This window comes from Falco rusticolus, chromosome 16, assembly GCF_015220075.1.
Source record: "Falco rusticolus isolate bFalRus1 chromosome 16, bFalRus1.pri, whole genome shotgun sequence".
NCBI classification, from domain to species: domain Eukaryota; kingdom Metazoa; phylum Chordata; class Aves; order Falconiformes; family Falconidae; genus Falco; species Falco rusticolus.
In genome coordinates, this window is record NC_051202.1 from 3,992,358 (window position 1) to 4,009,291 (window position 16,934).

At 56.1% G+C, this 16,934-nt stretch overlaps 1 protein-coding gene across 1 annotated transcript; it reads left to right on the forward strand.

The window, feature by feature from the left end:
- Positions 1-207: 207 nt before the first annotated feature.
- On the forward strand, positions 208-16,101 carry ADAMTS8 (ADAM metallopeptidase with thrombospondin type 1 motif 8). Its single transcript, XM_037410066.1, has 9 exons — positions 208-805; positions 8,604-8,843; positions 9,071-9,203; positions 9,713-9,880; positions 10,082-10,380; positions 10,933-11,116; positions 11,425-11,597; positions 11,688-11,863; positions 13,614-16,101. The coding sequence occupies exons 1-9, from the start codon at positions 209-211 to the stop codon at positions 14,344-14,346; spliced, it is 2,703 nt and encodes a 900-aa protein (XP_037265963.1). The 5' UTR covers position 208; the 3' UTR covers positions 14,347-16,101.
- The last annotated feature ends 833 nt before the right edge of the window (positions 16,102-16,934 follow it).

The window sequence follows — 16,934 nt, forward strand, 5'->3', positions numbered from 1 at the left end:
TTTTTCTCTTTCGGTTCTCCTCCTCCCCCAGGCTCTGGCTGGCAGGGGAGGGGAGTGGGGAACAGCGAGAGATCAAAAATAAACCTCTTATGTCAAAGCCGGGGGGAGAAAGTATAAATACCGCGGGCGCGGCGGCCGGCGCGGAGGCTGCGGGGGAGCCGGCGGAGCGCGGCGGGGCGGCGGGGCCGGGCCGGGGATGGGGCCGGGGATGGGGATGGGGCGGCGGGCGCTGCTGGGGGGCCGCGCCCCGCTCCACCTGCTGCTGCTGTGCCACGCGTGGGCACTGCCGCCCCCCCCGCGGGAGGCGCAGCCGCTGCTGCCCGCCCGCCTGCCCGCACCGCCGGGGCAGCTGGCCCTGCGCCTGGCCGCCTTCGGCCGCGCCGTCGTCCTCCGCCTGCGCCCCGACGCCGCTTTCCTGGCCCCCCGCCTCCGCCTGCAGCGCCTGGGGGGGCGCCGGCCGCCGGGACGGGCGCCGCCGCGCCGGGGGTGCTTCTACGCGGGGGGCGTCGAGGGGAGCCCCGAGGCGCCCGCCGTGCTCAGCCGCTGCGGCGGGGGGGGGCTCCGCGCCGCCTTCCTCCTCGACGGGGCGGCCTACGAGCTGCAGCCGCTCGGGCATCCCGCGCCCGGGCCGCCCTGGCGCCGCCTGCACCGGCTGCAGCGCCGCGCCGCCCCGCCGGGCCCCCCCGCCGCGCCCGGGCCGCCGCCGCCCCGCCGCGCCCGCCGCTTCGTCTCGCAGGCGCGGTACGTGGAGACGCTGCTGGTGGCCGACGCGTCCATGGTGCGCTTCTACGGGGAGGACGTGGAGGTAAGGGCTGCCCCGCCGTCCTGCCGTCCCCCTGTCCCCATTGCCCCTCCATCCCGTCATCCCGCCACTCCTCCGTCCTGTTGTCCCTCTGTCCCCTTCATCCTTCCGCCCCCTCCGTCCCCTTCCTTCATTCCTCCATCCCCATTGCCCCTCTGTCCCCTTCATCCCCTTCATCCTGCCACCCTTCTGTCCCCATCACCCCTCCATCCCTCTGTGCCCTCCATCCCCATGTTCCTCTTGTCCCTCCATCCCCTTCATCCCTCTGTCCCCTTTATCGCCTCCATTCCTCTGTCCTGCCCTTTCATCCCTCTGTTCCCATCACCCCTCTGTCCCCTTTATCCCCTCCATTCCTCTTTCCTCAAGCTCTTCCATCCCCTCCATCCCCTTCATCCCTCTGTCCCCACTGCCTCTCCATCCCCTTCATCCCACCACCCCTCTGTCCCCACTGCCTCTCCATCCCCTTCATCCCTCGCTCTCCTCTGGCCCTGCTGCCCTTCCATCCCTTCATCCTGCCACCCCTCCGTCCCCGTTGTCCCTCCATCCCCTCCTGCTGCCTCTCAGCCCCTCCATCCCCCACTGCTCCCCCAGCCTCTGCTGTGCACCCGGACCCGCAGGCACAAGCAGCCCCGGGGTGCCAGGGACCACCTTGGGTGAGCGAGTAGAGAGCTGGGGACAGGGTGGGGGACCTTGGGTCTGTCCCCACCTTCCCCGGCTGCGGAGGGGCTGTCAGTCCCCGGGGCAAAGGCTGCAGGGCTGATCTGTCTGTGTTCGGGGACACTTTGCCAGACTCAGCATCCATCCCAGGGAGCCGGGGTCTGCACAGGCTGGACACTGCCATGTCCCGTCACTCTGGTGTCCCCAAAGATGAGGGACAGAGGGGGTTAATGCCTTTCTTGCTGCAAGGGAATAGCCTGCTGCAAAGCGATGGGCTTAACTCCTGGATAGGAGCTCGGGCCAGATAGTAAATAAACCAGGGGCTGAGTAATGTGCAGTCCTGCTCCTGAGCCACCTGTTAGCAGCCCAGCAGATGGACCGACAAGCCTTTCCCCAGCCACCACAACCGCAACCGCTCCCCCTCCTTAAACACACTCCAGCTGCAGAGACCCTGCCCATGGCCAGGCTTGGTGGAGACCCCGGGAGCAGAGATCTTGGCCTCTGGAGCCCACACATCCATCTCCAGAGCTGTTGACCAGCGGCTTTCATCAGCATCACGTTATTTTTCACGCCTCTTGCAAAGCCTGTGCCCCCCCCCTGCCCATGGTCCCTGCAGTGATGGGTTGTTCGGGTGCTTGGGTCCAAATCCAGGTCTGAAACGCGCTCGGGTCCTTGCAGGGGATAACTCTGCGCCGAAGCTGCTTGGCTTCGGCCATGGGTGGTTTGGGTCCAGGGCTGGAGCTCCGCGGGGAGCAGCCGGGCAACTGAAACCAGGGGCTGCGCTTTGGCTGCCTGGCTTTGCCACTTCTGCCAGCCTTATCCTTCCCCTGGGGGCTTCATCCAGCTTCTCCACTCTTAATAAAGCAGTGGTTTAATTCCAGCCCTGCTCAGGCGGGGCTGGACCTTGGGAAATGCTAAACCTTGGAGCTCCAGCTGATTTCAGCTGCTCAGCATCCCTCAGGTTTTGCTCCTTGCTTGGTTTTGCTTGCGTGCCACCATGCTGGGTTGGCAGGAACAGGTAGCAGAGAATCAGGGTTGACGGATGCTGCGCTGGGAGACAACCCCCCCGAGCAAACAGCAGTCAAGCACAGAGTTTGCAACGGAGTAACCCAAATTCTTAAGCAACAGGCATGGGGGTGAAAATCACTCTCCCTGTAGTGTGAGCCTGGTCTCTGATTCCCCGAAAGGACAGGGGGAAAAAAAATAGTGTGGTGCATCTTCTGCCACCAGCTGGGCACCCGATGGCTTTAAAGCAACACCCGAGGATCTGCCTCGGGCTACAAGTAAGGTGCTATGTTTGAGGGGGGAGTCACGGTAATGCCCAGCTCATTTTGGAGGAACAGAGCAAGAGTGTAAAGTGATTTGGAGAAAATCAACCAGCTCTCATGTAGTAGTATAAAAAAAAAGCCACCTGCTGTGTTTCTGTGTCTTTTGTTCTCAGCAACAAAAATGCAGGGAGAAGCATGGTTGCTGCTAACTCAGGAGACCAGCCAGCCATCTCACTTCTCCCTAAATACCTACATTTTGTGGGCCAAAAAAAAAAAAAAAAAAGTGATGGCTTGCTGGTGCTGGTGAGATCTTGGCTGATTAGGAGATGCGCAGGGAGCAGAAAGGTTGAGTCAGAAGAAACTATATTTATATAGTGACTTTTCTTCCCGTAACCACACTTTAATTACCAATTTTTATTAAAGGTCACAAGTATTGTGTGTATTCCTGGTTGTTTTCTTGCATAAGCTGTAACAGCTTCAGTAGAAGATAGTCGCCATAAGATGCATTCAAGCGTTGCAAGTTAGAATCAATGCCCTGCTGTTGTTAGGAAAATACTATTAATGATTTATTTCTAATCAATCCAAGCCTTATAGCTCAGACGTTAACCTAATTTAGGTAACAAATGTTTAATTCTACTTCTATCAACACTTAGGTAAACTAGGAGGAAATGATGAAGTAAGAGCAGAGCCAGAGTTGAAATTTGGGGGTTTAATCGCTCTTCTGGCTTGATGGTTGCTGCATGGGGTGTTGGAGGGGGCATTAGCAGCAGGACAGTGCTGAGCAGTAACACCTGTGAGCAGCTGGCAGGTTGAGGAGGGCTTGGCAGGATGTGACCTGCAGTAATTAGGAAGAGCCCCCTTATATAAGGGGTGGGTGCAAGGCCCTCAGCTGGTTACACAAGTCATCCTTTGTGTTTTTCCTGCAGAGGAGCCAGAATGTTTGAAGAAAAAGGACCATGAGCATCACTAACAGCATTAAGTGGGGGGTTGGGGATGGGAAACCGAGGCAGGAGATGGTGCAGGGGGTAATCCCTGTGGTGTGCAGGGAAAAGGGCATCTGGGCTGAGCACCTGCAGCACAGGCTGCACTTGCAGGGATGCTCAGCAGGGCTCGGGTGATGTTTGCCGAGACACCTAAAGCAACAGGCGGTTACAAAAACCGGCTGCGGCATCCCCAGCCAGTTGGCAGCTGAATCGGATTCCTGTGGTGGGATTTCTCCAGTCTCTTGGGTGCAGACAAGACGCATTTCCAAGCGTTCCTCTGCAAACACGATGGCTACGATCCCCTTTCTTTCCCCCTTGCTCTCACAAGTGAGGATTCTGCTATCCCAGATTCCAGGAGTTGGTAGTGACTGAGGACCCCGGGCAAAATCGGATTGGTTTGATTAAGCTGGGATTCCTCGCCTGACTTCTGTGGTTTTTTTTCCAGGTAGATCAATGAGGTTTTTTGGAGTGCTGTTGCAATGCCTTCCTTCTAAGACCAGGTGGGTGCTGGAGTGCGTGGCATGGGGCACTGCTGGGGTCCTGCTGCCGGCTCTCCTGCACCCAGGCTGTCCGTCAAAGTGACCTTGGAGGTAAAACCCAAGCCACCCCAGAGCCTCAGGTTCCCCCCCCACCGTGTCCGGCTCCTAGGCTTGCTTTAGGATATTTTGCAGCTTGAGCGGGTAGATTCACTTAATCCCTTGACAAAAGGAGCTGACCCCTCCTGAGCCCATCCCAAAGGCAACTGGGGTGGGATTAAAGGGGATCTTTGCAAAGCAAAGGGGGACCTGTGCGGATGCTGCCACCCGCCAGCATTGCCGGTGCTTTTCCTCTGGGATTTGTCCCCCGGGTGTGACCCTGAGCCTGCATCTCCTTCGGTACAAGGGGTCGGAGGACCAGCCAGCCTCCCTAAATGTTCCCCTGGCCGAATGACTCGCTTCCTCGCATCGCCCCGTAATGTTAAACAGCTGCAGCGTTTCAGCCCTGCCGCTGGCGCGGTGACCGCCGATTATCAAGGGCTTCGGTATGAAAGGCACAGCGTGGAGGGAGCTGGCTCCCACCGGAGCAGCCCAGGAGCGGTTGCAAACTGCAGCTCTTCCCGCCCTGGGATGCTCTGGGGACGGGGTTTTGCTTCGTGTTCATCCCTGCCTGCGAAGAGGTGGTGGCAGTCTTGCGTGTGCCTCAGTTTCCCCTGCCCTGAAAAGGAGTCATTTGGGTCAGCCCCAAAAAATCCAGCAAGCAGGGAAGGAGGAGGGGGGAAAAAATCATGTGGCAAAGAGAATAAGGATGGGATGGAGAGCTGGGAAGGCAGAAGGGCAGGCAGGCAAGCAGGCTGGCAAGGTGTCCACCTCTCCTCGGGCTTGCCCCCCGTTTCCCTTGGCTGTCGCCCACATTTTTGCAAGGAAATTCTTGGCCTGGGCTTCAAACCACAGGAGGGGGCTGGCAGGGCGGCCGCCGGCCACTGCGGGTATCCGAGCCAGGGGGTCAGCACGCAGATGTCGCTTCGGGGGAGAGAGACAGGCTGGGATATGTTTTTACCAGTTGTTTTTTAAAAGCTGGGCAGCCCTCGCATCTGACCCTGTGTTTTCTTCCTTCCATCTGTCTGCGCTCCAGAAATCTCTGCGTTTCTCTTTTCTCCCCCCGCTCCCCTACAGAAATGCTGGCTTCTAGGGAGAAAGGCGGGGGGCGGCGGGGGAACCAACCCAAAGCCAACAACTCCATGAACAAACAAACCTACAGCCCCAGGTGGGGTTGAGCATTAATCTCCACAAGCTGGGGAGCATGTCGGAGGGAGGCAAGTGGTGCAGGGGTGTTGTACGGGTGCTGCCTGCCATCCTTCTGCACTGGGTGGGTCCAGCGATATTAGATCAGTATGTGCATACCACAATAATAGTTAGTGTCTGTGTAAGAGCAGTTCCTCCTTGAAAAATAATTATGGTTTAAAACAAAAACAAAACAAAAAAACAAAACAGTTTAGGGATCTCCGCAAGCTTCAGATTCTGAGTGGTTCTCGTGAAGGAGAACGTAAGCAGAGACTTTGCAAGAGCCTGTATCAGAAAGCGAAATCCTTCAATATTATGAGGTTAAAAACAACCACTTCTGTTCTCCGTGCTCTGACTTACATTCATTTTTTTCCATTGCTGACCCTCTGCCCATGCTTTTTGCTGCTGCCGGTCTCATGTCAGGTAATGCTGGTGGTACCTGTGCATGCTTGGCTTAGCAGTGGCGATTTTCTATGCAGCCTGCTCTAGGTGAGCTGCTTGAGCAGGGCGGTTGAACTAGATGATCTCCAGAGATCCCTTCCAACCCTGACCACTCCGTGATGCTGTGGCAGGAGGGGTGTCGGAGCTGCTGTAACGCAGGTGTGTTGGACAACAGGCATCCTCCCTTGTTTTAGGGGGGAAACAGGTGGAATTTGAGGTCCTTGAGACCAGAGGGAGCCAAAGATTGCAGCCGGGGAGAAAAGAGGTAGGTTTTGGGGGGCATCACCAGGCAGTAGAAACCCCTGCACTGCCTCTGCAGCGTGGTGGCTCGGCTGCAATGCTCATACCTGGCCATAAAAGCAGAGCATGGGGCAGAGGAGGGATGCTCCTGCAATCCTCTCGGCCTTGGGCTGCTGTCCTCTCCCCCCACAGCAGGTAAGGCGTTGATTTTCCAGCTGTATTTACTAGCTGGACAGAAATCCTGCCAAGATCTTGAGATGCTGGTTGGAAAAGGCAGGGAAGCACATTGGGCACAATGTGCTGCAGTGCCTTGCAAGGAGGCAGGAACCAGTCCGTTTGTACCTCTGGGCTGCCCAAAGCTGACCCTGTGGCTGCCCCACACCTGATTCCGATACCCTCGGGGTCAGACCCACATCCTCAGCCTCTGTGCTGGGAAGGAAACCCCGGAGAAGGCGGCGTTCCCTCCTGGGCGGCTTGTCAAGCCAGAGCCTGTTTGCAAAGGCACGAGAAGGATGGGACAAGCGGGATTCAACTCGTCCGCAGCCTGTTGTTGGCCAAAAGCACTCAGGCAGCCTCTCCTGAGCCCTGGGGATCCTGTAATTTGCTTTTGGCCCCAGCTCCAAACCTTTGGCCAAGCCAAGGCAGTGCAGGTGGATTGCTGCTCTCCCCGGAGCGGTCAGGGTCCAACTGAAACCCAACCAACTCCTGCACGGTCCAGGGATGGGTATAAATAGACACCAGATGGTGGAACAAGTGAATTTGACCTTTTAATCTGCACTAAATAGTTGTTTGTTCGGTTCGTTTTCTGTCTTCGCTTTCCAGACGAAAGCAGGGCGGACGGACGTTTTCCGAGTCCCTCCATTCCTGCTGCTGAAAGAGTTTCTTGGCTGGATGTAACCCTTGGATTACGGATGCGAGGGTGCGAGGGTTGGTGTCCCAGGGGATTTGCCATAGGGATTGAGAGCTCCCAGGTAAAAACTACCGGGATGGAGAGAAACCTCTAATGGGTTAGAAAAGGATGCGGCAGAATTTGCTCCCATGGAAATGAGGGATGATCCCATGATGCACTGCTCCAGCACAGAGCATCCTTCTAGATCTTCGCACACGTAATCTTAGGAAGGGTTTGTGATGGTTGCTTTTAGGAAGGTTCCCAACAGACTTTCCCCATGGGGTAAACAATTCCCCCGGTCCCCTGCAGCAGCTGCTCACGGGGATCTCGCCTGGGTTTCTTGCCTCGGCGGTGACTTCTCCGTGACATTTGTTGCGTGCTTTGGGCTGGGATGTGAGTCATGTCGCGGAGATCTGGCCAGTCTAAATAAACCAGTCTATTCAGTGCTCCCATCATCCTTGCCGGGGCCTGCCCTCAGATAATGAGCCGGGGAGGACTTGGGATACATCTTGCTGAAGCAAAACATCTGTTTATGTGGAGTTGCCAGCGGTGGGGTAAAATGGGGCAGAATAACTTAAAATAGCCACAAGTGCCCTGGGCGAGCAGCTGTTGGTGCAGCAAATATGCTGTCACTATTAGGGGACGGGGGTATCCCCTAAACATCTCCCTCGTTTTCTGAGAAAATGGCCTTTTGTGCATATCACTGTCCTGGCAGCGTCACGATGGGTGAGCGCGCCAAGCCGGCTCCGCTCAGAAAACATGTATTTTGGGTGAAAATCAGGTGTTGGAGAGAGCTTCCACTGAGTCCTTCCAGTTTAATTAGGTAGTGGCACTGGAGTGAGACCACAGGGTGTAATTCATCTGGGGAGGAGAGAGGCCACTTTCTCTTTCCCAATATGATATTGTGTAATAGCTGCATTTTTTTCTCCTGACTCTTGGCTGCGAGCGGGTGCCAAGCAGAGGAGGAATTTCGATGCTCCGATAAGATGTTTACATCAGCTTAAACACCGCTGGCGCGTTTGACATATTAAGTAATCTCTGACCGTCCCAGTTGCCCGAGCTGGGAATGCTGCTGGGCGAAGACTCGGCCGTCGAAGCGGTTTGGCTCCGGTTTGTCGCCAAGGACGTTGGGTTCAAACCCTGCCGACCAGAGCGGGCAGGAGTTTTACGGCGATGCGAGGGCGGTTTTGCACCAGCGAGGGGATGCATGTGGGGCAGTTCCTGTCCTAGGGCAGGGTTAACGCTTTGGGAATAGGCAAGAGCACTCGTGAGGTTTTGCCAAGGGATTTCTGGGTGCCAAGGGTTCATGGCAGGTGAGACGCAGCGTCTGGAGAAGGGGATGCAGGGGTGGGCTTGCTGTGCCCGGTGCTGGGCACAAGGTGTAAAGCATTGCGTACAGAAAAGGCAGCGCTTAGTCTGTCAACCCCAGTGGCTGCCTGAGTCGGTCTGGATGTAGTAGGCTTCATAAATGAGATCCATTTCTCCTTTCCTACCATAAAATTAAAAAAAAAGCCCCATGGCAAAGGCTTTAACCAGGCTCTGCCTGCCTTTCTTTCCCCACAGAACCATGTCCTGACCCTGATGTCCATGGCTGCTCGCATCTACAAGCACCCCAGCCTGAAGAACTCCATCAACCTGGTCGTGGTGAAGGTGCTGGTGGTGGACGAGGCGGCAGCGGGGCCAGAGGTGTCCGACAACGGCGGGCTCACCCTGCGCAACTTCTGCAGCTGGCAGCAAAAGTTCAACCCCACAAGTGACCGGCACCCGGAGCACTACGACACTGCCATCCTGCTGACGAGACAGGTCCGCAGGGTCCCTTGGGGATGCTGGGGGTGGGGGGAGGAACGGGGTCGAGGAGGGATCCCCCCACCATGCACAGAATGGAGCCTGCAGCAATGCAGCTGAGGGGGCGGTTGAATTTGGGGTGCAGAGCACCAGTGGGTCACCCAGCTCTGCCTGGAGATGTTGGGGCAGCCGAACTGGGGACCCCTTCACCCTGCCTTACCCGCCCCGGCGCTGCTCGCAACCAGGATTTCTGCGGACACCAAAGCTGCGACACGCTGGGAGTGGCGGATATTGGCACCATGTGTGACCGCAACAAAAGCTGCTCGGTGATCGAGGACGAGGGCCTGCAGGCAGCCTACACCCTGGCTCACGAACTGGGTAAGGCATCCCTTCCCAAAGGGGTTGCTCCTTTTTCAGCCTGCCATTGCCAGCCCAGCTGCTGGGAGGGGATGTAGCACAGCCCAGCACCAGCATCTCCCGGCTGGGTACCACCCACCGAGCCTCGGGCAGCACTGGGGAGCTCCTGCCACTGTCAGAAGCTGGTTTGCACCAGCAAAACCGCTTCAAAGTGCCCGAATTGGTGTAAGTGGGTGTATTTGCCTGGTGGATGAGCTAAGGCAGGGGAGCAAGCAGTTTTCCCCCCCTCAGTTTGCCACTCCTAGAGATGCCCGGACTGATTTGGGCTGCTTCACCCTGTGTACAGCAGGCTGTACCGCTGAGACAGAGCAAGCTCTGTTTTGTTTAGCACTTCTGATTTATCGAAGCAAGTAGCTTTTGCAGCAATGGAACTGCTTGATGACTTAGAGATGCTCCCAACTGCCCACGCACCGCTGGCAGCAGGGGCTGGGCTTGGGGGCTGCGGCTCAGCGATGCTCTCTGCTCCCCAGGCCACGTGCTCAGCATGCCCCATGATGACTCCAAGACCTGCGAGCGGCTCTTCGGGCCCCTCGGCAAGCACCACATGATGGCCCCTCTTTTCATCCACTTGAACAAGACCCAGCCCTGGTCTCCTTGCAGCGCCATGTACCTCACTGAGTTTCTAGATGGAGGGCACGGTAAGGCTCAGTTCAGCCACCTCATCATTCAGGACAACCTTTTCCTTAATTGCTCAGGCTCATTGCAACGCCTGGAGCGGGGTGTGGGGTGAAGGGGGAGTCGGATCAGAAGGCAGAGAGAGGTTTGGGGTGCCCCGCTTGGTGCAATCTGTGGCATCGAGCCCTGATGCATCTCCAACCTAATTCTTGTGCCTTGCCCAGGCGACTGCTTGTTGGATGCCCCAGCCAGCCCCCTGGCCCTGCCTGTGGAGCTGCCCGGCCAAAAAGCCCTCTACAGCCTGGACCAGCAATGCCAGCAGATCTTCGGCAAGGACTTCCAGCACTGCCCCAACACCACAGAGGAGGACATCTGCGCCCAGCTCTGGTGCAGGACCGGCAGTGGGGAGCCCCTCTGCCACACCAAGAACGGCAGCTTGCCATGGGCCGATGGCACCCCCTGCAAAGGCGATGGGCTATGCTGGGATGGCCGCTGCGTGCCACAAGATGCCCTGAAGCCCCAGGTAATGAGGGGGAAGGGGTTTGGGGACCAGCAGTCTGGGGCTTGACCCTTTGGGATTCCCAAATCTCTGCCCCTGGTCCTGGTGTCTCCTGGTCTAGCTTTGGATTTGCCCGATTTGTTTTCTGGATCTCTCCTTCAACAGCACCTTGCGATAATCTTTATCGCTGGCAAGCCCAGCTTGTAGCTAAATGCTGCCGTATATTTTGCTGAGGCGTGAGCTGGTCTGAACCAGAGCAAGCACCCACAGTTCTGCAATTAAATCATCACTTTTTGCCTGGCTGGGGGAATTAGTGAAGATTTCCAAGTCAGTCAGCAAAGTACTTAAACCCAAGCTTAACTTTAAGCACATGAACAGACTGGTGGAAGTCTGTAATAACTTCGTGTGAAGTATGTGCTTAAGTGCTTTGCTGGATCAGGGTCCCAGCTGGTGACACAGGGGGAGGTGCTGGGGGGGATTTAGTGTCGCTCCAGAGCTTTGCTCACCCTGAGAGTGAGCAGCCAGGGATGGACGGGCTCGGAGGTGGATGTAGCAGCTTCTCCTGGCCTCTTGCAGCCGGCGGTGGACGGTGGCTGGGGCCCATGGAGCTCCTGGGGCTCCTGCTCCCGGACCTGCGGCGGTGGCGTGCAGTTCTCCTACCGGCACTGCGACAGCCCCAAGCCCCAGCACGGCGGCTGGTACTGCGAGGGCCAGCGTGCCAAGTACCAGTCCTGTCACACCGACGAGTGCCCGCCGGACGGTAAGGGACGCCGTGCCCCGGTGCACGCTCACCTCCCGCTCCTGTGTCTCTAGAACCTGTCACCAGGGGTTGCTCCGCTCTCCCTTGAGTATTTATATTTTTTGGTGGGGGGGAAAGAGCCTTCTGCTGGGGGTTGTGATCCCTTCCCGCTGGGTGGAAGGCGTTTGGCATCCCTCCTCTGCTTGCAAGCTTGCTGCGCACTCTGGCGATGCTCAGCTCGCTCCCACATCTCCGCGACGGCTCTCTGAGGACAGCCGTTCCCACCGGCTTCCCACAGCTCCCAGGTCATGTTTCACCTTTCCTTGCAGGGAAAAGCTTTCGGGAGCAGCAGTGCGAGAAGTACAATGGCTACAACTTTACGGATCTGGAAGGGAATCGCCTGGAGTGGGTTCCCAAGTACGCGGGAGTGTCCCCCCGGGATCGATGCAAGCTCTTTTGCCGAGCCAGAGGGAGGAGCGAATTTAAAGTCTTCGAGGCCAGAGTAAGACACCTGGTGATGATAATCACCCCTCTTTCCCCCCTTGGAGCTCAAATGCCCTAATTTCTCCTCTGCCCCCCCACCTTTCCCTAGGTGATTGACGGGACGCTGTGTGGACCCGAGACCCTCTCCATCTGTGTCCACGGGCAGTGCGTCAAGGCTGGCTGCGACCACATCGTTGGGTCCTCCAAGAAGCTGGACAAGTGCGGGGTGTGCGGTGGCAACGGCTCCACTTGCAGGAAAATCTCCGGCTCACTCAACCGATCCAAGTAAGGCACTGGGGAGAAGGGCTCTGCAGAGATGGGCTGGGGGCAGACCAGCTTACCCCTCTCCGCCTCCTTTCTTCTTTGTTTTTTGTTGCAGAAGTGCTAGGTTAGGGATGTTAGGACTCCTTCTAGGTCGCATAAAGCCGGTTTGCTTTCCGTACCCGAATCATTGCATCTATGCATCCGAGCAGCCGGACTAGAGGAGCGCTTGGCTTCCCCTCTCAGCCCTGAAGCTGGGTGGCCTTGCAGCAGCCTGGTCTCCTCCTCAGACTTTGGGAATTACACTGGGTTTATTTCGGGGCAGTATTATGCAAGCCAAGCAGAGTTTATTTCCTAAAATAATAGCTGGTGCTGACACGGGCAACAGGCTCCGTACTCCACTGCAAATAAATCTGCTGCCCCAAGTTGTTTATAATATGTATCTCACCCCAATGCAGCCGGTTGGGCACATATTCAAGAACTGATGTGGGATATAAATAGTTCAATAATTTTTCCCTGGGCTTGGGGGTGAATTTCAGTCCCGGGACTCGGGCATTGAGGCAGCCGCTTCCCTTGCCCAAGATCCCCGTTGCTTTGCCAAAGAGCTGAATTGAAGGCTTTTGTTGAAAATATCGTAACAAAAGCCCAACGCATCCAATTCCATGCGGCGAGGTGACTCACACAGTCAAATTAGATTTCCTAAATGGTTTCCTTCCAGGGAACCAGCTGAAATGGGGCTTCCACTCTCCTATGAATTGTTTGCGGTTGACTAAAGAGAGATTAGCGTGGCAGCTACAGCCAAGAAGAGATCCCATTAAGATCAGGGTTAGGGAGGCCAGGGTGACTGAGAGCACAGTTTGACCTAAAGGCTTTTTTCCAAAATACTCCAAACCTAATTCCTGACCTCAGCGTCAACGTGGGGATGTGTGGAACACGATCCTGCCGGCCCCACGACGTGACTCATGCCAGGATGGCATTTTATTGTAGTGGCACGTAATTACCATAGCATGGGGTGCCGAGGGCTTGAATACCAAAGCCTTCCCGGTGCTGTCCCGGGAGCTGTAGTGCTCCGGGGATCTTGTTTGGGAGGGAGATCCTCCCCCAGCATGGCAAGGTGCTCTGCGCCCTCCAACAGAAGCTCTTCTGTGTCATGGGTGGTGGCTGCAAAACTCTTCCAAAGATGAGCCCAGGGTACAGAGATGCCCACCCATGGATAGGGGATGGTTCTGCTGCAGTAGGACTTGCTGTCTTCTAGGAAAGGCTTTTGAGTGGATATCCAAGTCATCTGCAATATGAGATGCCTGTTGGATTAACTGTTTAACTGCTGATCTGGTTCTAGCAGCAGCATCTGGCCAACGTGTGTATCCTCTGAGCGTACAATGCCAGCAGCGCCCCGACTTACTGCTGTTCTGCTGTTCTGTATCTATCTATAGCTGACGCTATCAGTCAGCATCACCTGTGACAGCACCACTGGCAGAGCCAAGCTTTTAGTCCCAAACACCTCACCCATTTCAAAAGAAAGGGGAATTTTCCACCAAGGCCGATAACCGTGGGGCTGCTCGTTTGATTGCATCGCTCATTTTTGCGTGTAATTCAGCAAAATCTTCCAGCCAAGCATTCATCTGGCACAACTACAGTATTTCCAGCTCCTAAGTGCTCTGGGCTACAGAGTGATGGCTTCAGAGCCATGATCCCGCTTGCCAAGGGCCATCCCTTGCCTGGGTCTCCTCTTAGGAAGTCCAGGAAAATAACCGTGTCCCTTTGCCCTGCACAGATACGGCTACAACGACATTGTCACCATCCCCGCCGGGGCAACCAACATCGACATCAAACAGCGCAGCCACAGAGGAGTCCGTCACGATGGGAATTACCTGGCCCTGAGGACCCTGGAGGGCAAGTACCTGCTGAACGGAGACTTTGCCATCTCAGCCATGGAGCAGGACATCCTCATTAACGGGACCATCCTGAAATACAGTGGCTCCATGACGACCCTGGAGAGGCTGCAGAGCTTCCGACAGCTCCCGGAGCCCCTGACCGTCCAGCTGCTGACCATCGCTAGTGAGGTCTTCCCACCCAAAGTCAAGTACACCTTCTTCATCCCCAAGGATGTCCCTTTCAGCAAGCAGAAGGGCAAAGAGAAGAAGTCAGCCAATGTCATCCGACCGATGCTGACCTCCCAGTGGGTCCTGGGCGACTGGTCCGAGTGCTCCAAGACATGCGGCTCCGGCTGGCAGAGGCGGACGGTGGATTGCCGAGACATGGAGGGTCAAACCTCCTCCACCTGTGACAGAGCCCTCAAGCCTGAGGACATCAAGCCCTGTGGAGATGTCCCCTGCCCGCTCTGGCGCCTGGATCCCTGGTCCCCCTGCTCCCAAACTTGCGGTGAGGGCATGCGGACACGCAACGCCTCTTGCATCGATTACACCGGTAAAATCACCGCCCCGGAGAAATGCAGCTCACCGGGGCCACCGCCGGCCACCGCCACCTGCCTGCTGCGGCAGTGCTGAGCCGTGCCGGGACAGGCTCGGCAGCAATGCGCCAGGGCAGGATGGCGAGGATGCCACGATCTTGCTCACCAGACTAATAACCACTCTCCAGCGGTTCATCCCCACCCCATCGATGTCTACCTCAGAGGGGGGAATACCGGCAGCAAAATGGGGAGGAATCACTTCTTTTCCTTTCTTTCTTCCTTTCTGGCTGGCTGCTCGCAGGCAAGTTATAATTTAAGGGGAAAAATAACCGTATCTGTAGGGTGTTTCCAAAGAGTTGTTGTTAAATGTGGTTGCGGACTCTGTTTGTAAGGTTCGCTGGGGCTTGTTGCTGGAAAAAAACACGGAGCCTGGCTTTGCCATCGCCCCGTCCCAGCTGTAGGTCGAGGAGGTCCAGGGTGGGCGGCTTAGCTGATAAAATTGGGATCCCTTTGCAAAAGGCTTGGATTGAGTTGCCGTCCCCTCCCTGCAGCAGCGTGGGTGTCCTTCAGCACGGGGAGTGTTTTATCGGCTGTGGGTTTAGCTTGGGAGGTGACTCGCTGGTTTGGCTGGGAGCGAGCCGAGGGCTGGATCCTGGCAGGCACATGGCAGAAGGACAGGCAGGGTGGTCATGGTGGTTTCTGCTGGATTTATAATCCACGAGGCGACAAACATCTGTCTCCAAACACCCCCAGCATCAGCAGAGAGATTCCTAGAGCTGCAGCCCCATGCCTCGATCTTCCCAGCTGGAAACCCAGGGCTTAATTACACCTGAGCTGGCTTGCAGGGCTGCTGTGAGGATTAATTAATTACTAATTCTGCAGTGCTTTGGCTGTGAAACTCCGACCCCCTCTGGAGTGGACACTTGGGTGTGCCAGCATTTCCCCTCCCACCCTTGGCTTTCGGTCCCCTGCATCTTGCTTTCCCAGCTCTGCTTGGATTTTGGAGATAATTTGCTAACATGGCTCGTAGCAGGGCTGAGCCCAGGAGCAGCAGGTGCTGAGCCCTCTCCTGAGCCCACCACGGTGATGGGTGCCGCTCTCCACCTCTGCTTTCCCGGGATATGTGAAGATGCTCGGGTCTGGCACCGGGTTTCAGCCCTGCTTTAGCGATTCTCAGTCTATTCGCCAGCAATTCACGCCTGGCAAGGCTGGAGCTCCTTCTTCCCGGTGGGAAGCAGCCAGGCCCCCTCTCCCCAGCCCAGCCGCTCCCTGGCCCCGGCACAGATGGCTGCTCGGTCCCTGAACCCCCCATCAAAGCAGTCGCCATCCGTGTGCTGGCAGCAGCTGGTGCCTGGGGAGTGGGGATGGAATTTGGGAAGGTTTTGCCATCCCTGGATGAGCGATTCGGTATTTCCAGGATCCTCTCTCGATGCCCCTCGCTGCTTCCCTGCGGATGCCCATAACCCTGCCTTGACTCCCCTTTTGGCAGCAAAACGTTGAATTTCCCGTGGGAACAGCCTTTCTCATCCGGAGGGGAGGAGGGCTGGAGTTTGTGGTGCCTGAGCTTCCCCATCTGCAGTTGCGGAGCAGATCTTTTTTCCTTGTCCCTTTTGCCTGAGCTGAGCCTGTGTGAGACCCTCGTCTCGCTGGCCGGGCAGGTTTGGGATGGGGCCATGGGTGAGCCACTCTGGAGCTGTGCCGGAATCCCTACCATTGATTTGAAAACCCAAGATACTCAGCTTTTATCTCCCGTAGGTGATTCCTATTGAAACCAAGGGGCTCCAGCCAAGGGCTGAGGGTACCGAGGGCTTGGCTCCTTGCTTTTTTTTTTTTTTTTTTTTTTTTTTTAGGGAAGAAAAAAAATAAAAATAAAGACCAGCTGCAGAGTTTGGATGCAGAGCTGTTTGGGCTGTCGTTCAGACCTACCTTCGGGCAATGTTCTGTGTCTGCTAATTAATCTCCAGGAATTTAACAAATAGCTGGATGCTAAAGTCATGTAGCCTTGCAGGGTTATTTTCTTTTTCCCCTTTGAGTCTGTGAGGGTTTTAACTCAAAGGCCAGCATGTGTTTCCTCTCCAGCGTCGTAAACCATCATTTAGGATGGGTCAGAAATTTCAGCCTGAGATGGTGCCAAGGAAAACGTCCGCATTTATCACACAGGAGTCGTGCATGCCAAGGGTCTCTTCCAGTTTTCTATAGTCACTGCGTGGTTGCTTAGCCGCAGCTTCCTAGATGCAAAAACTCCCTGCCATGGGCAAATCCTGCTGTTTTTCCAGCGAGGAGGAGGATGGGGAGCTGCTGGGAGCAGGGGGACCGCAGGTGGCGATGCTCGGTTGAGGTGTGGGGTCGGTCTGGGTGATGGTAAGTGGGATTCCTGCCCTAGCCTTCCCGTAGAAACACGTAGCCTTTATGCTGATTTAAGTCAAAGAGGTTATATATTAGGATATATATATATGTATATATGTTTCCCTTCAGTGAAGGATTGTAGCAATGTACTGAGCCTCTTGTGTTAGGTATTTATTATAAAATTCTGTTTGGTTTTGTACAGTAGCTGTCTGGAAAAGAGAGGGGAAAAAAAAAAAGAAAAAAGAAATAAATAGTAATAAAAAAAGACTGTCTTGTTTTAACATGCTGCTCCCACATCCCCACTCCGAAACCCGCAGCGGGGTCGGAGAAGGGATGCCT